Source organism: Orycteropus afer, unplaced genomic scaffold (genome assembly GCF_000298275.1).
Source record: "Orycteropus afer afer isolate SDZICR_OR568_19922 unplaced genomic scaffold, OryAfe1.0 scaffold00498, whole genome shotgun sequence".
Classification (NCBI taxonomy): domain Eukaryota; kingdom Metazoa; phylum Chordata; class Mammalia; order Tubulidentata; family Orycteropodidae; genus Orycteropus; species Orycteropus afer.
The window spans coordinates 1,645,348-1,670,802 of NW_006922085.1; the positions used below are offsets into that span (position 1 = coordinate 1,645,348).

Sequence of the window (25,455 nt, forward strand, 5' to 3'; positions counted from 1 at the left end):
CCCGCCTTGTTTCAGTACCTATGCTTAAACTATGCCCCACTTCATAGACATACCTAATAGTTCAGCCTGTCCACCCATCTATCCACCCGTATACCCATGTTTGAGATAAGGCATTTTTGTCTCCTCATGCTCAGCTGCCAAACTTTTTGGAGCCTGTGTCAGCCATTTCTTCACTTCTCTGTCCTTTTCCTCCTTCTCTATATACCTGTCGTCCTGTGTCTTTTCTGCTTTATGACAGTGTCCCTCTCCTTTCATCAGTCCTTACCCCAGCCTTCCTTAAGTACTGGAGCTCCTGGAGGCTGCTGGGAGGAGCATTGGCTTTATGGAGCCTCATTACTGCTGATCTATGTGCAGGAGATCAGGTTTTCCCTGGAGTTGGGCTGGGTTCTGCCTGTGAACACCTCCTCCTCATTTTCTTGCTGTCTCCCCTCTCCTGCTCAGCATTCACATTTTGATGGAGACCTTTGTTTGTACTCCTTAAGGAGGGCCTCCTGGAGGACCCACCTCATCCCTTCTGAGGAGGTCCTGGGCTGTTCCAACTTAGAGTCCCCTTAGAGCTCATGTCCAGGGGTGTGGCAAGACAGTCATGACCCCTGGATCTTCTGCCATGGACTAGCCCTTATGTTCAGCAGGACAGGGAGCTGGCCCCTCCCAAGCTGGGCCTGGGCATTTATAGTTTGTGGCCTTCCTGGGTATAGCCTTCTTCTCGGCCTTCAGGTGCTGTAGACTTATCACATAGCACATGGCATTGTTGAATGTCCTTCCACATGGGAGCTTCTCCAACCCTGTGCCATCCTTCTCTTATTTCAATGACTGTTCTGTTTCTGGCATCTCCTCTGTTTCCATAAATGTTGGTGCTCTCACAGATCTTTCCCAGACCACTGCTTTCCATTTGATCTCACCTATCTCTGAGACTCACCTGTGAAATGAACCCTCAACTCTACAGGTAAAAATATTCAGACTTACCCCAAATTGAACCTAAGGTTTGACCCATATTTCCTGATACCCCTTGGACACTCCCAACTCAACAAAACCAAACACAACCTTGTATTTGCTATTTAACTATTCAATCTCCCCTGCCACTGGCTTCTCTCCCTGGCTCCCCCATCTTAATTAATAACACCTCTCCTCCTTGGGCCTCAGAACACTCTATAGTACCTTCCCTCCCACTCACCCCATGAACTAATCCCATGGACTATCTCCTTATTCTCACTGTTTTCCCTGTCTCTAGCCCCACCTCCTTCTCCTTGACACAAAACCAGCACACTCCCCTATTTGAAAACTTATCCTGCCACTTTCCATTTTAGCTCTGAGCTTCCCAACTTCATGCAGTTCGGTGCACAGTTGCTAGACTGTTCTAGATGCTGGGAATGCAGACTTAACACCTATAGTGCCTGCCCTGCACAGTCACCCAGACCAAGTATGCCCTGGCATGCCTCCTGGCTTTTGCAGGTACTGTCCCCCTGTCTGTTTTTTACTTGGGGAGATCAGCCTGTCCTATAAGTAGGAGCTCTGGTGGCATAGTGCCTAAGGCACTTGACTGCTAACCAGAAGGCTGGCGGTTCAAACCCACCAGCCACTCCTTGGAAGGAAGATGGGGCAATCTACTTCCGTAGTGATACTGCCTCAGAAACCCAAGGAGGGGTCGCTATGAGTCGGGTCCGACTCAATGGCAAATAACAACAACAACATAAGAACCAGTTTAGATGTCTCCTCATTCGTGAAGACTTCTCAGATAAACCTGTAGGAGCCATCTACCTCTCCCCTGGACCTCCACTTTGTCTGGCAGTGATTTGTTTGCACATCTGTCTTCTTTCTAGACTGGAGGTTCCCAGAGGACTGGATCCCTGCCTGATTCACTTTTTAAACAATTTATTTTAATGAAATATTAAATAGATACTTATAAAGCATATAGGAACACTTATAAAATATGTATAAGATGTAAATGAACACCTGTGGACTCATCTCTTATTATAAACCAAACAGACTCACTGCTGTCGAGTCAGATCCGACTCATAGCGACCCTTCCTTGGGTTTCCAAGGCGATATCTGTATGGAAGTAGATTGCCCAACCTTCCTTCAGGGGAGTGGCTGGTGGGTTTGAACTGCCAGCCTTCTGGCTAGCAGTCAAATGCCTTAGGCACAATGCCACCAGAGCTCCCATCTCTTACTATAAAGGATACAATTCCTTTATACCATCAATACCTATCACAGGGCATAGAACTAGTCCAAGGGTCAGTAAATGTTTGTGAACAACTGAATGCCTGAATACTCGAATGAATGAATGTGGTTGGAGAAATTTTCTCTGTGAGCCTCTCAGTGTTGTTGGAGAAGCTCCAGGTTAAGTGGTAATAACTAAATGATGTCACTGCCCTAATTCAGCCTCACTTTGGGAGCTCACTGTATTGTTCAGGCATCTTTCTGTTCGTATATGCTTATTGAGTGTCCACTTGATGGCAAACCTGTATACTGGGGCTTGATGCCAAGATGCTATATGCTGGGGATATAGTGAAGAGCAAAATTATCAGAAATTGCTTCCTAGGGAGGTTCCACCTAAACAACTTTTCAGAAAACAAGAAGCCCAAGGAACCCAAATCACAGTATCTCTTACCCCTCTCAGGTATACTGTGGGGATGGTTACTATGGGTAACCATAGAGGCAGTGTGAAGCAGTGGTTAAGAGTGTGGTCTGCTGGTGTGGATGTTAGAATCCCCTCTGCCTATTGTAAGACATGACACCCTTGTAAATTTCTTAATACCTATGTGCAGCTGTTTCTGTAAAATGGGCAAAATGATTCCTATTCCCTGGATTTGCTATGAGGTTTAACAGAGTTGATACGTAACAGATACGTGGCACATGACTGGGCTCATGATGAGTGTCCAGTCTATTATCGGTGCTGTTGTTAGCAAAGCATTCTGGGATAGAGCTGGTGCTGGGATAGAGCAAGTGGCCAGGGAGGACCCCAGGTATCGTCCTCTTGCATAAGATCAGATCCAGGAAAGGGCCAATTGCCTACCATGTTCTTTTAGCTCTAAAACGCTTTTAACTCCTCAACCTCTCCTGCCACTGGCTTCTCTCCCTGGCTCCCCCATCTCTAGTAATAACACTTTTGGGTCACGTCTTACTGTTTCTGAATCATGATGTGTCTACAGCCCATCCATTAAGGAAATATATAATGAACATCCAGTGTGAGCCAGCTACTGCACTAGGCACTAGGACACAGTTGTGAACAAAGCACACAGAGGCTGTGCCCTCAGAAAGCTGGCAGTCTAATTCAGGGATCACAGACAGTGCACAAAAGCAATTAATATGTTATACCACGAGTCTGAAGATGCTCAGTGCCATGGAGAGCAAAGGCAGGAGGACAGGAGCTGCAGTTTTAAATAGGAGTCAGCGAAGGCATCCCTGAAAGGATGTCACAAGGGAGGGAAAGAGCATGTGCCAGCAGAAGGCAAAGCAAGTGTAAATGCCATAGGCACAAGTAGGCTTGGCATAGGGATGTGGAGTGAGGGAGGGAGAGTGGTGGGAGATGAAACCACAGGGAAGAGGCCAAATCTTCTTGTGACCATTGTATTGCCTTTAGCTTTTCCTTAGAGAGAAGAAGAGGCTGTTGGAAGGTTTAAGCAAAGAGGTCTGACTCGTGCATTTAAAGGATTATCCTAGCTATTATGTAGAGAGAAAATCATCAAGAGGCAAGGGTGGAAGCAGGAGTGGCTTGGACCCTGTTGGGTGAGGAGGCAGGAGAGTGGTCAGACTCTGAAGCCTACAGGATTCGCTGATGGATTGACATGGGATTAAGGAGGAAGAGAAGAAGTTAAGGATGACTCTAAGGGAAAACTGTGGGAGGAGCACATTTGGAGGAAGATCAGGGGCTCACCTTGGACATGTCAAGTTTGAGATGCCTTCAAGACAACTCAGTGAAGATGTTAGACAAGTCAGGGGTTCAGGGAAGGAATCTGAACTAGAGATACACATTTGGCAGTTATCAGTGGGAGAGGAGATTTAAAGCCTTGAGATTGAGAAACCTTGAGACTTAGAGATTGTGTATAAGAACTGATTGATACAAAGGCTAAGCATAAGGTCCTCCAATGTAAGAGATGGGGCTCTGGTGTTGGAAGATGAGAGAGAACCGTAAAAGAGATTAGAAACATTGATTGGGTAGAAGGAGAAACTTGGCTTCCAGAAGCCAATTGGAGAAGTTGTTTCAGGAAGGAGAGGGTACTGAGTGGTATTGAGTGCTACTGATGGACAAGTGAGGTGAAGAAATGAGACATGACTATTGGATTGGACCAAGTGGAGGCAATTGAGGACTGTGAACTGGGCAGTTTCTATTGGAATGATGGGCAAAATCCTGGCATCTCCTCCAGCCCATTGGAGTGGATTGAGAGAGGGGGAGGAAGGGAATGGGAGACAGTGAGTGGAAATAACCCTTTCAAGGAGTCTTGCTGAGAAAAAAAAAAAAAAAAAGAGCAGAGAAATGTAGCAGTAGCTGAAGAGGGTCAAACTTCTTCTTTTTTTTTTTTTTAATAAGATGGGGGAAGCATGTTTGTATGGTAATTGAAATGATCCAATAGAGAAGGAAATGGATGCTCATGAAGAGGGGAGAATATGTGAAGGGGAGATGTGGGCCTTGGGAGCAGAAGGCAGGCAAACATCAGGAGACAGAAGCCAAGAAGCTATGGATGTGCAAGTTCCCCTCTGTGTGGCTCCCACTTTCTCAGTAAGAGGGCAAACCAGTTATCAGAGACAGTGACGAGATGAGAGGGTAGGAGATATTAAAAGCTCAATGTGTTAATTTCCTAGGGCTGCCATAAAGTACCACAAATGGGTGGCTTAAAACAACAGACGTTTATTCAGTTCTGGAAACAAGAAATCTGAAATTAAGGTATCAGCAGGACCATGCTCTCTCTGAAGCTCTAGGGTAGGAATCCTTCCTCATTTCTGCTAGCTTATAGTGGTCTCAGGATGCATCACTCCAATCTCTTCCTCCATCTTCAGAGACCGTCTTCCTCCCCTTGTGTCCATGTGTTTTCTTTTTATAAAGACACCAGTCATATTGGATTAAGGTCTGCCCTACTCTAGTGGGACCTCTTATTAACTAATTACATAGGCAAAACCTCATTTCCAAATAAGGTCCACATTCATAGGTGCCAGGTTAAGATTTCAACATATCTTTCTGGGGGTATAAATCAACTCCATAACATGTGAGGACCAAGAAGAAAGTGTGAGAAGCCATCCAGGAGGAGGGAGAGTGAGGCCCATGGACAGGTAGTGGGATCTCCAGGTGCCATTGTGGCTACTGTGTGATATGTGGACACAGTGGACATACCAGGCCTGTGTGCAGGAGTGTTGCCCTCACAGTACAGACTCTGCCAGGTGCAGAAAGCATTGTTTGTTCACTTACTGTCCCCATTGAGTGGAAAATTAACAAATTTGGATTTCTAATTGTCACATAAAATGTTTCCCAAAAAACTACATTCTGATGCAACATTGAATTAAAAAGTTACTATGTACACAGAAGATTGCCTGTCACGTACCAGGCAACACAAGTACAGTGGAAACTGCCCAATTTCTTAGAAGAAACCATGGACCTTGCACAGCCTGCAAGGGTGCTGTAGTCATATAAAGGCCAGAGATGCAGTGGTCACCACCATGCTCATCCTCATGGCTTGTGGCAAAGATGGCTTGGGGGTAATCTCAGACTTTGGTTGTCTTACTGAAGAAGAAGGTGGCTGGCCTGTAACTGGATGGATAGGTAGGTATATGTTGTTGCTGGTTGATGAGAGAGATGTTTGATGGAGATTTAATACAGTGTTCCTTTCTTCCTGGAAGCATTATTATTACAGCAAGGGTGTGTCTCTCCATCAGCAGTGACTCAGAAAGAAAGATGGATGGACTGCAGTGAGTGGCTTGGAGTGTGGGCTTCCTCCTGGCCTCTTCTGTTCTGCCCTTGTCATGGGTCTGACATATCCTCTGAGACATGCTTGGCCTTCCTAGATAAGCTTCTGGTCTCCCTTCTGAAATGGCTTGTCCTAAGACACCCTACCATTTGGCTCCTGAATCTTTCTAGCTAGCAGATGGCCTTCGTCTGGGGGGAGCAAACTTAACATTCTCTCCTGTCAGACCCTGCAAGGACTGGGGGCAATGGGGCAGAAGGGGCCAGGGTAGGCCTTACACCAGGCAGCTATGCTGGGCCTCTGCAGTGGCTCTCAGCCAGGCTGTCCATTCTCCTGGGCACCAGCATGCACCCGAAGGAACACAGACTGGTGCAACAGCAGCAAGTATATAGACTTTCAGGCAAACAATAGAAAGCAGTGCCTCTGGCATTTCGTGCTCAGCCTCTTTCAAATTAGAAAAGAGGAAAATTGGCAGAAGTGAACTAAGTTGGGTCAAAGGAGAAGAATATGAGGGAATTGAATTTCAGCCTGTTGGTTTGCCTTCTGCTTCATCAGACTACCCAACTCTGCCAGCTCCTCTGTAGGTTGGCCAGGTTGGGGTGGAGGAGCACACTGAACCTCCTTCAGTAGTTCTTCAAGGGCTGGATCTCAGGACCCTGACTACAGTTTTGCAGTAGCAGAAAAGTACACTTTATCACATCTTGATGGACTTTGCCTGGCATCGACCCTGTTGAAGGATGGCAGAGGAAAGTTCTTTTGTGCCCTGACAGGCCCTTGCTACAGACAGCGTTAGCTATGCATCGAGATGCATCCCATCCCCAGCTCTTTGGGGTCAGCCTGTGAAGGGGAAAAACCAGATGTAACAGGACCTGACTGGGCAGTGCTTCTGAACTTGGTCTGCATAGAAGACTCAACCTGGGGAGTTAAAAATACTAATGCCAAGGTCCCACTCTCATGGATTCTGATATAATTTGTCTGGGGTATGATCTGGGTGTCAGAATTTTAAAAATCACTGTAGGTGTTTCTAATGTGTAGACTTAAAGCTTTGGTATTCCAAGTGTGCTTCACACACCATAGTACAGGCATCGCCTGGAAGCTTCTTGAAAATGCAGAATCTTGGACCCTATTCCAGATCTGTGAAATCAGACCTTTATTTGATCAAGATGTAAGAAGGGGCATTCTTACGATCCTGCCACATGACCTGATGCCAAGCGTTTAAATGGGAGACACTTGTCAGGGCTCAGCATGGGGCATCATCAGCCACTCAGCAAATGGTGACTGTGGTGGGGCCACTGAGCAGAAGGAAGAGGGTGGTGGTGGGACCTGGCAGGGTCACCCAACTTAGTAGAGGCCTTTGCAGGCTGCTTCTCTAAGATGTGTCTCTAACGCACAGTCATTTTCAATGTCATTTCAGCGTTTCCAGGAGACTGGACCCCAAGGAGCCCCTGGGTAGCCAGAGAGCAGCTTCCCCAACCCAGAAGCAGGCTTCTGCTACTACTCCCGGCCACGAGAGCCCCCGGGAGATGAGGGCACAGGGCCCAGCAGGCCAGGAGGCTGATGGCCCCCGCAGGATGCTGCAGGTAGACAGCAGGACGCAGAGATCAGGGCGGTCCCCTTCGGTGTCACCGGACAGAGGCAGCACCCCCACATCACCATACTCCGTCCCACAGATCGCCCCCCTTCCCAGCAGCACCCTGTGCCCCATATGCAAGACCTCGGACCTCACGTCGACCCCCAGCCAGCCAAACTTCAACACCTGCACCCAGTGTCACAACAAGGTCTGCAACCAGTGTGGGTTCAACCCCAATCCTCACCTCACCCAGGTAACCACCCTCTGCGCCGCCTCCCCACCTCCCCACTACCCCATCACCATGTCTCCCTGGTTCCCTCCGCCTTTTTTGTTTAACCAATTCTCCTTTCCTGGTTGTTTTCCTTGGCTACCAGCTCCTATGTCTTCCTTGGGGTGTGTCCTGACTCCAAGCTGTGTGCAGCAGAGAACAAGCCCTGGCCCCAGATCTCCTGGGGAATTCTCATACCCCCTGAAAGCTTGGGCAGAGCCCTAGGTAGCGAGTAGAAATGCTTTTTGACTTGGTCCAAGTTCAGCCTGAAAATATGGACTTGGGCCAGAGATAGTCTTATAAACAACTTTCCCATGGATGCTTATTTGGAGAGAACCATGAGCAGCTAGAAAGCCCAAATAGAGGTGAATTATCTTGGCCCTAGGCCAGCCTAGACCTCAACGAGATGGACTGACAATGGTGGCTGCAAGAATGGGCTCAAGCAGATTAAGGACTGTGAGGCTGGCACAGGACTGGGCAGTGTTTCCTTCTGTTATACATAGGGTCACTGGGAGTCTGAATCAACTCGACAACATCTAACAATAACCTAACAGGACTGCCTATGTCCCTGGACTGTAGGCCCTGGAGAGGGATGCTGGTGAGGGGAGCAAGGTTTTAAGGATGACAGGAAACTTCCTTCAGCTGGGCTCTGGGATACTCCTTGTCTGGCCTTCATTTCCAGTTTACTAAGGGCCTGAGATGGAAGAGCAGCCACTTAAACCCAGAGAAATGAATGACCTTGGGGTACAGTAGAGAGCTAGGCCAGGGGCCATGCATTCACCCAGGGTGGCAATGTTCTGTATTTACTAAGAAACCACTGCAGGGCCATCTCCATGAGATTGGCCTGTCACCTGCCTCAGAAGAACCTGGGTGCATAGCCTCATCTTGGCTTTGTTCAGGATGCTTTGAGTTGCTGTGGGACGCTTAGCCAAGTCCCTGAAGACTCTCTTTGGTGACTGGAGGCTGGGTTCTCCACATCTGAATGCATCAGCTGCCTTTGAAATGAACTGAGCAGGTTTGCTAGCTTCCTCCCTCTCCTCAGGGGTGACCCATGGAAGTCACTGGATCGCCCCCTGGGACTCTGCCCTTGTACAGTGTGGAAAGGAGCTGACTGTAGATGCCCGCACAGCCACCTCTGTGATCCTCTTCAGCAGGAGTTGTCCGGACCACTGGGGTGGGGCATGAGTGAAAATAATTATTCACAGGTCAGGGTCTATTTGTGACATGAGGTGTGCTGTGGGTGTGGGATGTGATTTGCAAGAGGTAAGTGTGAGATTCCGAGGAAGGAGCTGCTGGTGTGGGGAGATGACTCACTACATTTGGAGTTGCTCCTGGAGTGTGGGGGCTTTCTGAGGAGGCGTGCAGGCTCGTGATTATTGCATCTGTGATTAGAAATAGGCTCATCCCTACACTGATCAGTTAGGTAAGTGTTCATTGTTCAGTATTTAGAAGAAAAGTGTGATTAGGCCAGGAAAGCTCACCTGTGTGTTTTTGCCAATGAGAAGTCAGAAACAGTGGGCCTCACTGGAACAGGAAGACTTGGCAGGCAGCCCATGCTGCTATGGGTTGCCCCTGCCTTGTGCTGGTCTCACCTTCTCTGGATTCCAGCTTCTCTGAAATGCTCCCTAGAGCTGGAGGACCTGGGCAGCTCTGAATAGGGTGGGCTTAGGTCAAAAGAGAGCCACACATGGTGGCATCAGTTTCTTGGTGGGCATCTGAGCCCTTGCCACACCAAAGGCTCTGTCTCTAATTTCACTCAAGCCCAAGACCTTCAGTGAGGTGGGAAGGGAGCCAGTTTGGCTGTGCCTGGAAGAACAGCAGAGTGGGAGGACCTTGGAGACACTCAGTCCATCTGCCTCTTTGTGCTGGGAGGAAGCTGAGGCTCAGGGCCAGGAGGAAAAGGGGCCCTCAAACTTATGCAGATCCACAGTGTTTGGTATGAAGAGCAGGCCTCTCAGCAAACTTTAGGAAAATGCTGGGCTGGGCAAATGAGATGGTTCTTTGCTGTGAGACTTCTCAGGGCCTTCAGCATCCAGAACTCTAAGACAGAGCTGAAGCCAGTAGCCTTTCACAGACTTGCTTCATAGATCATTTTAGGGGCTGGTGTTCCATGGCACTCAGTTTGGGAGATACTGACCTAGCCCATTCTCTGGGTTCTCATCTGGTGGGGATGCCTTTTTCTACTAGGATCTCTAGACAGAAAATCTTCTTTCAGTGGTTTTCCCACCAAAGGAAAACAATTCTTCAACCATGAAACATCAGAAGGGCAGCATTTGCACAGAGGGAAAGCTGGACAGATAGTAATGCATAGATAAGAAGGGCACAGGGAAGTGGTAGTCACAGGGAGGAGAGGGGAGGAGAGCTTTTTATCGTTGGGATTGTAATCGGCCGTGAAACCAAATGTGCAGAACTGTTGAGAGTAAAAATAAATCCATCTCCTTTGTAAATCTGTACCCAAATCACAATAAAAAAATTTTAAAAGATAAATTTTGGTCAATGACATGAGACAAAGTATATGTGAACTTCTGTATGAAAAGTGAATTTGCTCTGTAAATCTTCACCCAAATCCTAATTAAAAAAAAAAAAATTTTTAAAGAAAAAAAATAATAATCCTTGGCACATTTTCCTGGGAGTCTGGAAGAACTTAATTCTCGAGCAGGAGAAGTTGCCCTTTATGATTATGCTGAGAGCAGATTCACCTCCCTGTTCATATTTCTAGGAGAGGAGAAAACTCATTCATAGATTTGGCTCACACACTTGCTGATAGACCCACCCTGGTCAGGCCTCATCTGCCCTGGCCACTTCTCACTCAGCATGCTTCTGCTTGACATCATGTCAGCCAGGAAGGCTGGTGTTTTCTCTGGTGTTTCTGGGCTGACCTTCTACCTTTCCTGTGGTTCTTGGTATGTACAAAAGGCTGACATGTCTGGGTGGCAGAAACTTGGGAAGAGTGACCTTTTCCAGGAAACCCAACTCAGCACTCAGTTCCTTTTGTGGTTTTTCACTCCCAGGGGTGGCCCAACTAAAATGGAAGGTGGGGAGAACACTACCAGTCCTAGAACAAATGTGGTATAAACACAGGCCACTGGGAAGCATCGTGGGGGCCCTGTCACAGGGGAGTACCTATAACTTCTAGTGTGTTTAGCCCTGGACCGCTGCATCCTGCCTCAAAGGTCACCAAAGCTTCATCAGGGCATGTCAGAAGGATACATTGCTTCTTGGCCTCCCACTGGACAGAGGGAAGAATATATGAGGCTGGGAGAGGGACCAGGGCCACACAAAAGACATGGATGGCTCCAGGGCCTCTCTGAGATGCTAATGAAGCTGCTCTGAGCCTTAGGAAAACATTAACTGTGGAAAATGGAACTTGTGTGTGTGTGTGTCATGAGTAGAAAATCACTAGCTGGTTTGTACCTCAAGTTACAAACCCAATTAAGAGCGTGACAGAACTGTTATGTTGAATGGCTGCCTGAGAATAAATAAGTAGAAAGGAGGGAAAGAACTTGGCACTACTGGGCTGATGATCACCAGGACTCAGTGTTTTTGTTTTTCTCTCACGATATCTGTCAGTGTCTTATTACTTTAGCTAGGTCCTAAAAACCAGAAGACCAGCCTGGAGATAAGAACCACACATAAGGAGAACAGACAGCCCCATTTGGCCAGAAGCAGACTCTGAGATCTGGAATCACTACTTTTCTGGCCAGCAGACCTGGGCCTGAGCCCCTCCTGCCAACCCCAGGGCTGCTGGACAGGTACAACACTCACACAGACATGGTGCTTGCTATTCTGTCCATGCCAAGGTTGGCCAGCTCTCAAGGCCGTGTAGCAAGGAGGATGTCTTTTCTAGGTTCCTGAGAGCCTGGAGCACAGAGACTGGATGGAGATTGAGGAAGGAGCACTCTTGTTTGCAGAGGAGGAGAAGAGAGTGAGTTTTGGAAAGTCAGCTTTATTCTGGGGCAACAAACCCCAAACCAGTGGCTAGGTCTTCAGTTTTCCCACCAGGAACTCCCAGCCTTGGCTTTCCCATCCACAGTCCATTTTTTCTAAGGCTGAGGATGGCTCTGAACAAATGGGGCTGTCCTAGCCACTCTTCTTGGTGGAATCTGTTTCTTCCTGGAGTTGCCCATTCCTGGTAGTTTAGGACAAGTGAATAATTTAACCTGTTTGAAACCGCAGTAAAAGACTACAGGGTCCCTTCTTTATATCCAAACATTTCCCACCACCCAAAAGAGACTCTCCCTGTGAGGATGAACTGACACCAGGAGAACAGAGGTGTGGTGGCTCTAGGCTGTTGGCATTTAATCCCACTTAGTGCCTGGTGATGGGATGAAGGCAGGAATGGTTCTCCTCTCCTCTCCCTGGATATAGCTTCTTGGACAAGGATCTTAAACTTCCTGAACCTCAGAGTTCTCTGAAGGAGAAGCAAGAGTCTGGAGATTGGCCTCAGTGGCTTTGCTGATGTCCCATGCATGCTCAGGCCTGTTAACCCCTGTCTCCAATCTCCAGTGACTTACATTTGGACCTGCAACACCTTTCTCCCCTGGGTGGGAGCCGCTTGTTGCACTTGCCAGGCTTCCATTCTGCTAGCTGGGGGTAGGAGACAAGGCGTGACCATAAACCAGCTGGTGGAGGTTGGGCAGGCCAACGTTAAGATGGACAGTGGGGGTGGGAGTGAGCTGCTGGTGAGTATGAACAGTGGTCTGGGGCAGGCAAAGCCAGTCTCTGCCCCACTCAGAGCAGCCCCAGCTATACATCCTGACCTGGAGTTCCTCCAGATTCAATCTACCTTCTCCCTGAGAAGGGTATCACAGGAGTGAGTGCTGGGCAGAGGGAGGGCTGACTACATGCCTGCACTTCCAAGTCAGATCCCAGAGTCCTCCCAGAGCACCACATGAAGTGAGGCAGCAGCCTGTAGCTCAGAGGCCCACCCTCAGCCTAAGTGGGAAATGGCAGGGCTGCCACCCCATCCCCAGCCTGCCAGGTCTAGGCAGCCCATCTGCCTCCTATCTCACTTGCTCTAGTCAGAATCACTTGTAAGCTCTTCTAAGAAGACTACAGAGAATGAGTGTGGTCTTCCTTCACTTCTTCTAAGGTCTAGCCTTTGGTAAAACCAAGCTAAGCTCCTTAACCCACTTTGCCTCCCTTTGCCTCACAATTGCAGACCATGGGCCTAGGCAGTTACCCAGGGTGGGTGGTGTGGAGAAGAGAGGGAGATGATGCAGTGGTTCTGAGCCTTTCCTTCACCGCCTGCATCCCACTCCTTTCCTGCAAGGGCAGGGGCGCCAGATGGCCCGGGGGTGGTACTGCTAGTGCAGCATGGATTCCTCCGCCATCGCTACCAGCTTCACCACTCCCCTGCTTCCTCCTGGCCATGCTGCTGCCTGGGCCAGAGAGAAGTTAGAAGGACACAGGACCAGTGGTGGGCTGAGGAGAGACAAAGGTCTCCTCCTTGCTGGTCCCAGGAGGAGGTGTCTGCACATGTGCCCAGCCTTCTCATCCTACCCCCAAATAAAATAGAAGTGGATCCTAGGCAACAGACTTTTCTGGAAGCCTTTTTTTCCTCCCACCATATTTCTAGTCCTTGAGCAATTTGCCTTGCAGTAGCCACCTTGACCCAAGCAACCCTCGAGTCAATTAGAAAATATCTCCAAAGCTTCCTGGAGCAGCCAGCCCTGATACCAGTCCACACTCCTTGGCAACAGGATCTTTGACCTCCTTGCTGTACCACAGTAGGGTGGAGGCCAGAGCCACTGGGGCCACATGCAGAAGAGCCACCTTGCTGGTGTGGGCACTGCTTCACAGCAGAAGCCATCGGGCATGGAACTCTAACGCTTAGCTATGAAAGAGGTTGTGTAAAAATGAATGTAAAATTATTCAGAACAGAAAATATGAAATTTGATTCCTAAAACATGTGCTTCTATATGTGAGGGCTAAGGCAAAGAGTAAAAAGAGAACGGAGTAAAAAATGGAAGATAAAGAAGAAGAGAAATAAGTGAAGTAGGGATAAGAGAAGGGAAGAAGTCACAAGAGGGGAGAAGGCAGGAGGCAGGAAAAGGAAGTGATGGGGAAAGCCAGAGGCAAGAACAGACAGAGAAAAAGGAAAGCTCATTAAAGTAACCAGTTGGTTTTGCTATTCCTAGTGCCTAAGGCACTTGACTGCTAACCAGAGAAGTCTGGTGATTCAAACTCATCAGCCACTCCTGGGAAGGAAGGTTGGGCATATACTTCTGTAGTGATACTGTCTCGGAAACCCAAGGAGGGGTCACTATGAGTCGGGTCCAACTCGACAGCAAACAACAACAACAACACTATTCATTTAAGGAGCCCTTGTGGTGCAACAGTTAAGCACTTGGCTGCTAACGGAGAGATTGGCAGTTTGAACCCACGCAGTGGCTACATGGGAAAAAGACCTAGTGATCTGCTCCCATAAAGATTACAGTCTAAAAGCTTTATGGGGCAGTTTCACTCTGTCACATGGGGTCACCATGATGAGTTGAAAATCAACCCAACAGCACCCAACAACAACCATTCATTTAGTCCTCCTTTGGCCTGGGCAGACTGCTTGTATCTGCTTAATCAGAGGGTGGTCCCTCTCCATCCTTCTATCCTTCTCTCCCTCTACAAATGCTTTTTGAATCCTAGTCAGAGCTAGGAACTACCCTAGACTCTAGCGCCTCCTAGACTCTGGAGAACCTGGCAAAATTGAAGCAGATATGGTGCTCAGGCCCTGTGGAACTTTGCAGGAAGTGGGGGAGACAGCCCTTCCACTAATGGTGATTGCAAATAAATGCACAACCACACCTAGGGCCAGGATGAGGAGGAAGGCTGGGGGCTTGTTCTGATAGGACTCTCAGGGGCTTCTCTGAGGAGGAGATACTAGGCAGCACAATGTTAGACAGGAGCTGGACCAGAGAGAGGTAGAGGCAAGATAGGCATGAGGAACATACAAGGTTCATGTGAGGGCCCAGGAATAAGCCAGGGCCAGGGCTGTGGGATGCCATAAGCTGAGATGAGAGGGCATGGGGCTCTGGCTGGGCTGGCTGGGGTCTCGATGTAGTCTCAAGAATTTTGGAAGGTGGCAGTGAGGTCACATGCACATTTATTAACAACATTCTGGATGATTGTACAACATGGTGAATGTAGCTAATATCACTGAATTGTACACAAAAATGGTTGAAATGGCCAACACCAATTTTTTTAAAAAAGCGAAAAACAGAAACAAAACACCCTTTTGGTGGCTGTATGGTAAACAGCCCATAGGGGGCAGAGGTGAGCTCCAGGGGCCAGAGGTGCCAGGGCTGGGATGGCAGTGAAGGCAGTGGAGAGCTGAAACAGGCAGCTGGTGTATTTTGGAGGCTAGACGGACAGGTTTTGGAAAAAGATCAGACGTGGGGGTAAGGGTTAGAGATGGAGAATCTTCTTGTTTGAGCAATGTCAAGTCGAAGGTGCCTGTGAGACATCCAGGCAGTAGAGTCCAGTAGGCTGACTAATCTGAGACCTTGGCACATGGTCGACAGGTCTGGACTGGAGACCTGCATTTGGGTTTCACAACCATATAGTGACATGTAAGGGGCCTGTCTTAGTTTCTTAATGTTACTGTAACAGAAATACCATAAGTGGATGGCTTTATAAAAGAAAAAGAAATTTTCTCACAGTTTAGGAGGCTAAAAGTCTGAATTACATATGTAACTGTAACAGGAGGTCCTACCTTATCTATTTCCATCTCTACCAAAAAAAACAAAACCCACTGCCACTGAGTTGATTCTGACTCGTAGTGACCCACACTGGGTTTCTGATGCTGTAAATCTTTACAGAAGTAGATCTTCCTTCCATGGAGTGACTAGTGGGTTTGAACCACTGACCTTCTAGTTAGCAACTAAGTGCCTTATCCTCTACACTACCATTTCTGTCTCTAGTAGCCGACAGTCCTTGGAGTTCCTAGGCTTGTAGATTCATCTGCCTCTGTCACCTTCAGATCATGTTTGTGCTTGCTCATCTCTGTGTCTATGCCACTCTTTATATCACTCAAAAGTGATTAGGTTTAGAACTACAGCCTACACTGATAGGGCCTCATTAACATAACCAAAAAAAAACTCTATTCACAAATGGAATTACAGCCACAGGTATAGGGGTTAGTATTCCAACACATATTTTGGGGGCACACAGTTCAATCCATAATAAGGGCCCTAAGAAGAGATATGGGCAGAGAAGAGCTAGAGCTAATATCTGGGCTTTCCAACTCTGAGAAGAACTCAGCAATGTTGGCTGGAAAGGATAAGCCAAGAAGGAGAGAAAGGCCAGCAAATGAAGGGCCAGCAAGACCAGGAGAGAAGAGTGTCCTGGGGTGGGGGTGGGGGGAGCTGCCAAGAGTCCATCAGAGGAGCTCCGTGCCTCTCTGGGGTGAGCAACACAATATGACCAGGTGAGTGGACAACTTTTTTCCCCAACATTTTATTATGAAAAATTTTAAACCTACAGAAAAACTGAAAGAATTGGACAGGAAACACTCACAAATCTACCACCTAGATTCATGATTTATCTCTTTCCAGCTTTATCACGTATCCATCCTTCCCTCTTCATCCATCCCTGTCTGTCCATCTATCCATCGATCTTACTTTTCCATTGAATTTCAAAGTAAGTTGAAGACATTGGTATACTTCCCTCTAAACACCTTACATAAGTGTATCATTAACTGCAATTCAGTATTTAAGTTTTTTAAGCAAAATTAACATGTAATGAAATGTGCAGAGCTTAAGTGTACCATTCCTTGAGCTTTGACAGGAGTACACTCATGTCATACAAACTCTATCAAGATAGAGAACATCCTAATACCTCAGAAAGTCCCCTGAGGAGGTCCTATCCCTGTCCATCCCCACTCCTGCACCAAAGACAACCAGTGTTCTGTTTTTTATCAATCATAGATGAATTTTGCCTATTCTAGAAGTTCATATAAATGGAGTTGTATAGAATGCACTCTTTTCTTCATATAAAGCTTCTTTCACTCAGCACAGTGTTTTTGAGGTTCATCCAGGTGAACAATTCTTTTGAGAAGCTTGGCTGAGAACAGAAGGAGAGCACAGCTAGTAGCTAGGGAGGCGTGTAGACAGGAGGAGACAACAGCACATGTCTGAGTTCTGAGAGAAAGGGGACATTCAGGGATATGGGAGATGAGGTGTGATTGAAGGACTGAGGCCCCAAAGAGGCAGGGTCCAGATCCTGAATTTAGAGGACTCGTCCTACTATGTGGTTCCTCTTCATGAAAGAGGAAGGAAGCTAAGCCAGAAGCCAGGGAAGTGGAGGGGGACAGGAGAAAGTGGACCAGCCATTGTGGAGAGGAGCTTCCTAGAGAGATGGAGTGAGTTAACCAGGCTGCTGTGGGGGCCCAAGAGAGGTTGACCAGCAAAAGTTAATGTATACAATAAAAAAATAAAATAAAAAGTTAATGTATAATGGAGCCCATATGCCTGGTACCTATTCAGCTGTTTGGGTGTGGGTGTGCAGTTGGGTCCATGGATGAAACAGACAAAGGTCAAGGGAGCTGAGGCATTTAGCAGAGTGGGAGTGGAATGGCGGACCATAGACTCAGCTGGGTAGAAAAGGATGTGAAGACAGAGGGGCTGACCCAAAAGCAGAGGCTCAGTAGGTGGGAGATCTCCACAAAGCCCAAGGGCTGCCACAGTGGGGAGGCCTGAAGAATGATCTGAAAAGCTGGAGGAGGGTGAGTGCAGGAGCAATTTTGAAGAAGGCACAGTTTGGGGCAAGGTTGAGGGATGGAAGTGTCAGGTGGGTCAGCCCCACAGTTGCAGGTCACCTACAGTGATGGTGTGTATCACTTCGGTGGGAGCCTGGGAGGTAAGAAGCAAGGACTTTTGAGAAAGAGAGGCCAGGATGAAGGAGTCTGGAAGACAACAGCAGCCAGGATGGGGGTTAAGGAGGTGGAAAGGTGTCAGGAGGAAGGGTAGGGAAGGAAAAGGCTGTACTCCAAGGGTTCTAGGATTTAAAAGAGGGGATGGGGACACTGCCACTCACATCCTGAGGTCTAAAGAAGGCAGCTTCTCCTGAAGAGGATAGCTGGGGACCAAGAGGAGTGTGTGGAAGATAGAGTGTAGGGGAGTTGACTGGTCATGAACTGGGAGGTGAAGAGGTAATGTGCCCAAGGATCAGCAAGAGGATGGATTCCCTCCCTCTCTCCCTCCCTCTCTCTCTGTCTGTCTCTCTCTCTCTCTGTCTCTCCTGGAACTCCAGGCCAGTGAGGCCTTCCAGCCCTAAGGAGTAGAGAGGTTCAGCTTCTTCATCCCAAGTTCTGGTCTAAGATCCTGGACTTGTCCCCAAGGTCTTCCATACTGTCCTATCCTAGTGAGGTTCATGCAAGCCTCCCTTGTGGGCCACGCCTGAGTCAAGGTGTCCTTGTCCCATGGGACCCTGTCATGTATGCTCCCTAAACCCAAAGTCAGCCAGCTGAGAGCTGACAGCTGGGTGCTAGATAGGGTGGGTGATATGTCTAATGCTGTCAGGAGTGTAAGGGCCCAGGCCAGCCCTGTCTCCCTCCTGCCTGCCTGTGCTTGTGGTCTAGGGACAACATTGGGGTATGTGCCTCCTGGGGAGGCCTGAGCAGTGATTTACAGCCTGGAAAGTCTTGGAGTCAGGGTGGCCAGCAGGGCCCTCCAAGGAACTTCTGAATTTGGCAAAAGCAGGGAGGAAGGCTTTATGAGTTGTTTCTGTGATGTCTTCACTTGTACCAGAATGGAAAACATGAATGCACCATTAGGCATGATGTCAGTGCAGAGTGATCTGACACACTGAATGCCTGCACACCAGGGGAGAGCTGGGGCTCAGAGACAAGCTGCTGCTGCTCTCTGCAGGAAGGAAGACTAAGTGATGTCTATACCCCTCCTTCTTCTTGGTGGGTAGATGGGGTGGGGGAGTAGGAAGAGGACATGTTACTGCCCAGCAGCCATGAGTTGATGGTGAGTCAGGCTTCAACCTGGGAGCAGGAGCAGGCCCCTTGGGCAACATCCTTTGAGGCCAGATATGGTGAGCAAGGCTGTGTCACACCCTCTGAGGTTGAGGTGGAGGGTGGCAGATCTCAGTGCTGCCAGTGTCCCTGCAGAGATAGAGAAGCCCCTCCCAGAACTTCTCCCACTCCCTTCTCTTGCCCCATGGCCCAGTGAAGGGAACATCAGGGAGTGGCCATTTTAGGCAGCCACTGCTGCTCATTCAAACTATGGTTCATAGAGCCCCTAGCCCAGTTCCCAGAGTTTTGGATCCTTGGTGGGCAGTATTACCCTAACTGCCCTTCTGCACATTGTACAGTTGTCGAAGGCACAGCTGGGCAAAGCTCTTCTGGAGGAGAAAGTTCCTTCAGAGGCACAGAGCCCACAAAGCCCTGCCTTTCTGAGTCCCCTGCAGTCTCCTGGCAGTGACTCTCTACAGGAGGGTTTTGCTGCCCCCATACCCAGTCTACCTCTTGGCCCTATACACCACACTGAACCTTCCCATCTTCATTATTGGCCAACCCCCACTGGGCTGGGGTACTTGGGTGTCTATGGAGCCCCCAACCAGCCCTCTGAGATGATAGGATGAGTCAGCTTGACAAAGGCTAGTGTCTGGCAGAGCTGTCTGCCTGGGAGAAGCCCACCTATAGCTCCTGGGGACATAAGATTTGTGGTTGGTGGCCTGAACATTTCCTGGCCATGTGACAGGTCAGACTCATGAATATATTGGTCTATAGGACCCTAAGAGAAGTTTTCTGTCACACTGGTAGGAGGCCATTCCCCTGACTCTGAAGGGCAGCTGGCTGAGAGGGTGCCAAGGAGCCACAGAGGGCCTCTTGGGCTTAGCCCCTTGGCAAAGAGGCATAACTATGTGTGGCTGAGAAAGGCTCTAGCTACTGCTGGACCCAGGGCCAGGGGAGTCTGTCTGAGGCCTTGCCATGGATGCCCAGCCTCGGGGGGCAGGCAGGCCAGGGTGCATAGTCCTTTCTCTCCCTGCCTAGTGGGTAGACCCCATACCTCAGTACAGATGGGAGACTTGGAGTAGAGATGATGAAAATAAGGATGGGCCCCTCTCAGCAAGCTCCTGGGGATCCAGAAAGGAAAGTCTTGCTGGGTACAGAGACCACCTCAGCCATTATCCTCCTTAGGAGACCTTGCATATTGGGCCGCTCTGCCTAGCCCTGAGCCTGGGAGGGAGAGGGAGGTAGAAGGGTGCGGTCAAAACTCCTCAACTTTGTCTGGAAGAGACTGGATAGAAATAGCTGCACCCATCTGGGCGATGAGTCACTGAGGGGTGTTTCAGCCTTTTCTTGGAGAGGTTCTATTTTAGGTGAGACGCCTGTGACACAGCCTGTGATGTGGAAGGGCTGGAGAAGGGAAGGTTCTGGTGGTGAGTGCAGGAGTTTTAGCACATGCCCTTGTTTGGTCCTGTCTAGAACCCAAGGGAGGGTCACCCTGAAGTCCCAGGATAAGAGGTCTTACCACCAGATACCACCTTGGGACATGCTGCATCCTTGAGTACCTATTTTAATAACTGAGTCTGTGGCTTCCCTTGCAATATGAGATGGACCCCCCCCCCCGGTTGGGGTGTGGGGGGTGGTGTCCCTTCCCAGGGTCACTCTCAGGATGAGCAGAAATGGTCTGCCCTTGGGATCTCCCACCTTGACAAAAGTGAGCCCCCTCCTTCTCTCCCAGCAATGACCTTTCTAAAGGTCTCAGGGACAGCAGTTTGCTTCTGTGGCTCTGTCTGCCCAAATGTAGACAAAGCAGCCTTGGGTCTTAAAAAGCATCAGAGTGAGTTAACAGTTCCCAGCTGGGGGAATGGCTTCATACCTTAGTGCTTTCGCACCACTGTGCTCAGGGCTTCTAGAACTAGTCTTGGTCTTTGGGGGGTTCTGCTAGTGTTTTGAAGGGGCAATTTCTAGACCGTGACTTAGAATGCCTTAAGGAGTGGCCTTAAAAGGTACAAGAATACAGGGACCACAAGCCCTAGGGTACTAGGCTCTAGGCTGCCAAGGCTGTGGATCAGGGGCTGTGCAAGGCTGTCAGGGCTAGTCCTTCTGGCAGCACCCCTTCCTAGTGCAGTAACTCCAAGAGCATGTCACTAAACCATCTCAGACCTTGGTTATCTCTCGTTGCCATCAAAGTGACTCCTACTCATAGCGACCCCCACTGGGTTTCTGAAGCAGTAAATCTTTACGGAAGTAGATAGCCCCATCGTCCTTCTGTGAAGCAGCTGGTGGGTTTGAACCACCAACCTTCTGGTCAAATGCCTTAGGCACTGCACCACCAGAGCTCCTTTTCATTTTCTCTATTGTTAGGAAAAAATTAGAGAATGTCTGTGAGCATTCCCTGAGTAGTACTTGACACCAAGGGGGTGCTCACAGAGGGCAGTAGCCCTCCCATTCCAGGGATGCTGCTCTCAGGCTGCTGGGGCAAGACAACCAAGCCCAAGCTTCCCAACTGACAAGTCAGCCATAGCAGCAGTACTGCTATGTGGCCTCAAGGCAGAGAGCAGGACTGAAGTCATCCCTTAGGGTAGCTAGAAGGGGCCTTCTGCCCTAGGGACAGAGATTAGATCTCTCTCTGGTAACTGGACCATTATGGTGCATATGGAGCCTCTGGCCACAACCACAGGTAGGGGAGCAGCCTTGACCTCCAGCCTCAGCTGTGGCCACACAGGAGGACTCTCCTCATCTAGTCACAGTCCTGTGGCTTCAGTCTCATGGAAGTTGTACCTCATATTAATAAGTTGTCAGGTTTAATTCCTCAAGCAAACTTCTCTGGGATGAGCCCTGGTCTGTACCACTGTGCTCTGAGAACACCCAAACAACAAGAGCTCACAGGTCAGTTGGGGAGGCAGGAGACACCCAAGTAAACAAATTAATAGATGGAGCTCTGGTCGCATAGTGTCTGAGACATTTGACTGCTAACCTAAAGGTTGGCAGTTCAAACCCACAATCCACTCAGCAGAAGGAAGAAGGGGCAAAGATTTACCACCTTGAAAGCCCAGTGGGTGTCACTGTGAGTCAGAATCGACCTGATGGAAGTGGGTTTGGTTTTTGGTTTTGGGAAAGAATAAGAACTGTGAAGAAATTAAGCTGGGTGATTTTATACAGATCACCTGGTGGGGAAAGGGGATGTTTTTTGATTGTGCCAGGGATGTCCTGTTGGAGAAGTGATACCTGATCTAAGACCTATACAACAAACTGCACCAAGAGTGCTTGGGGCAGAGGGAGTAGTAAGTGCAAAGGTGCAGAAAGAAGCTCAGAGGGCCACTTGGTCAAACAGGAGGCCTAGTGTGCTTGGGACGGGAGCCATTGGGAAGTGGCAGGGAAGGAGGCCAGAGAGAGGAAGGCTGGGGTAAATCATGGAGGCTCTTGGGCTGTGGTAAAGACCTCCCATGGTAAGTGTGCTGGGAAGCCATTAGAAAGGTTAGAACCTGTAAGTGATATGCTCTGATTTACATGTGGGTGTTTTTGAAGAAAAAAAAAAAAAAAATTGGCTCATGTAACTGGAAGTCCAAGATTACACTGAAGGCATGGCTAAATCCAGGGAATTACATGAAGTCATCAGATCTCCTTCTTTCTCCCTTTCTTGGATTCACTTGCAGCCATCCATGGACTTGATTCTTAGCATCTCTCTGCATGCTGAGAAAGAAGGCTACTGACCACTCCAAGGCTATATCCTTTTGACTGGCAATCCAAAAGGAAAAAAGACTCTGTCTTCCGCTGTTCATTTACAAGATCATGTGGAAAGGCTTCAGTTGGTCCTGTTTGCAAGGTCCCATGCCCATCTCTGAACCACTAGCTGCAATTAGTGAGTGGCCCAGCTTGAGTCATGTGCCCAGTATGTATCCAGGGAGAGATCAATGACAGAGAAAAATGCCATGTCTATCACACGAATAGCAGCATGTGTCTTGTTTGTTCTAGAAGCACAGATTATCCCGTTTTCTTTAACAATTTGTCTTCCTTAATGAAAAGAAAAAAAGAAAAAATCTTTACTTCATTCTACTTACATCACTGACCTCACATTACTTTGCTCTCGTTTCTCTCTCAAGTTTCTTCATATGTATCTTGTCTCCATAACTAAACTATAAGCTCCTCCAAGAATCATGGTTTCTTTTTATTCTCTCTGCTTTCCTCACCCACCTGTTACTCTTCAATTAATTATTCTTTCTGTAAAATTTTTATTGAATACCTATTGCATATTGTGTCTGGGCCATGTTTGGGGCCCTCAATTCTGTGACGTTCTCATTCAGGTCCTTGCAAAACTGAGCCATGCTTTGCCTCCTGATTTATGTTTGAAAAGATTACTCTGGCTTTTGTGTGGAAATAGCCTGAAGAGGGCAAGAGGGGAAGGAAAGTGAGCCATTGGAGGCTATTGGGGTCATCCAAGCAGGAGGATGAGAGTGTGGATTGGTAAAGCAGGGATGACGTACACAGATCTGGGGCATGCTGAGTTACAGGCTGTGGGAAGGACTCTGGAGCAGGAGGGTCTGAGTAGGCAGAGGGTTGGTGGTTGAGGGGGGAGATGGAGTATGTGGCTGCCTCTGTTCTGCCCCACACATCTGGCAACTCCTAGAGGGCAGTGCAATGCCATCTGCTTTATTTAGCCCCTTTTACCCCTTTCTCCCTGGCTGCCCAGAAACACCTGAGCAGAATGTGGTGTTCCTGCTGGTGCTAAGAGATGGCCCTGGCTGCCATGAGCCTGCACTGACCTGGGCCATGGGCACAGCCAATCCTGGCCACCCTGCTGACCATGGTACTTCTCTCCCCAGGTGAAGGAGTGGCTCTGTCTGAACTGCCAGATGCAGAGGGCTCTGGGGATGGACATGACCACTGCGCCTCGCTCCAAGAGTCAGCAGCAGCTGCACTCCCCGGCTCTGTCTCCTGCCCACTCCCCAGCCAAGCAGCCCCTGGGAAAGGGGGAGCCAGAGAGACCAAAGGGCCAAGGAGGACCACAGCCCAGCCCCCGCCAGGCTGAGTCGGCCAGGGCAACCTCAGTGCTGGGACCTGCCCAAGCAGCTGCCCCTCTAGAGGCGGGGAGAGTGTCTCCTCAGCCCTCTCTCCCCACCAAGCTTTCCACAGCTGAGGCCAGGCCACTTGCAGGAGAGGCCCTGGCCAAAAGTGCCACTGCTGTGCCCTCTGGTTCTGGTGCTGGTGAGCAGACACAGGAGGGTCTCACTGGGAAGCTCTTTGGCCTTGGTGCATCACTGCTGACCCAGGCGAGCACCCTTATGTCTGTGCAGCCAGAGGCTGACTCCCAGGGCCAGCCTATTCCCAGTAAGGGGCAACCCAAGATCGTCTTCAGTGATGCCAGCAAGGAGGCTGGTTCAAGACCTCTGGGCTCAGGGCCTGGGCCTGGGCCAGCACCTGGAGCCAAAACTGAGCCTGGGGCTAGAACAGGCCCGGGATCGGGGCCTGGAGCCCTGCCGAGAACTGGGGCGACTACCAGTCCAAAGCATGGCAAAGCAGAACACCAGGCAGCATCCAAGGCCGCTGCCAAGCCAAAGACCATACCGAAAGAAAGGGCCACCTGCCCACTGTGCCAAGCCGAGCTCAACGTGGGCAGCAAGGGCCCAGCCAACTATAATACCTGCACCACCTGTAAGCTCCAGGTGTGCAACCTGTGTGGCTTCAACCCGACACCCCACCTGGTAGAGGTAAGAAACCTGAACCAAGCATGTTCCCTTGGGCCTTAGCACAAGACCAGGGCCTGGGGTAATTGGGGGCATAGGATCCAGGAAAGGCTGCAGATAGCTGGGTCTGCAGTGGATACAGGGCTGCCCAGACAGTTAACACTGCAGAAAGACTGTTCTCCCTTTCCTGTCCCTGTCCCAGAGCCAGGTATTGACTAGACATTGGCAGGCACAGCCCTAGTCCTTCTACTTGGAAAACTAACTGGCACAGTGAGGGGTGGAGTAATGGTGCCCACTGCCTCTAACAGGCTGACCAGTACCCTAAGGCTTAGCTCAAAGGAAGCCAAACTCAGAAGGCCCTGAACTGGCCTCCCCATTTTTATCTACCATGGACCTCAATGAAAGATGCCAAGCTCCCCTGCTCAGGTAGGAAGAACCTGAGGCACTACCCTACCTCATATGGGACAGAGTGACTACAGGGGCAGGGAGGTGGAGGGCCATGGGGCAGCGGGCTGTGCTGTCCATTGTGCCCCATGCCTAGGGCAGGGTGGGAGGCTTTCTCACAGTGGGACTGGCCAGGTGGTATTTACCTTTTGTCTTCTCTTCTGAGATCAGAGGTGTTTAAATCTACTTAAAGCCACCACCTCTGTTCCACATATTTTCCTCTGGCTGGTCTGGGCTTCCCTCAGGGCTGCTTGTGGAGATGCTTAGAGGTATACATGTTACCCAGAGCAATTTTATTTATTTTTTTTTAAATTATTATTTGGGTGAAAGTTTACAGAGCAAATTCACTTTCCACAGCAGCTTACATACACTTTGTCTCATGACATTGACTCCAATTTACCGTAATGCAACAGCTCCCCTCCCACTTCCTCCCCATAGTTACTTCTTCCCTGTGTCCATCTGTCCATGCACCCCTGCCCCCTGAGCATAAACAGCCCTTCTTTCTCCCATGATTGTTCTCTCCAAGGAGTGTATCTACCTCAAGTAAATGTTCAACTCATATGCCTGTCTTTTGTTTGGCTGGAAGCCACAGGAGTGGATTCAATTCTAGACCTGAAGGGTAGCTAGGGGCCATAATCTCA

General features: G+C 49.2%; 1 protein-coding gene across 1 annotated transcript in view; it reads left to right on the forward strand.

Annotated features, from left to right (window-relative positions):
* The first annotated feature begins 6,144 nt into the window (after positions 1–6,144).
* The window catches only part of BSN (bassoon presynaptic cytomatrix protein), a 42,478-nt gene continuing 23,167 nt past the window's right edge, over positions 6,145–25,455 (forward strand). Inside the window, exons 1-3 of the mRNA XM_042782886.1 lie at positions 6,145–6,164; positions 7,312–7,720; positions 23,510–24,394. Of these exons, the coding sequence (XP_042638820.1) occupies positions 6,145–6,164; positions 7,312–7,720; positions 23,510–24,394 (1,314 nt within the window). The remainder of the gene's footprint in view (positions 6,165–7,311; positions 7,721–23,509; positions 24,395–25,455) is intronic.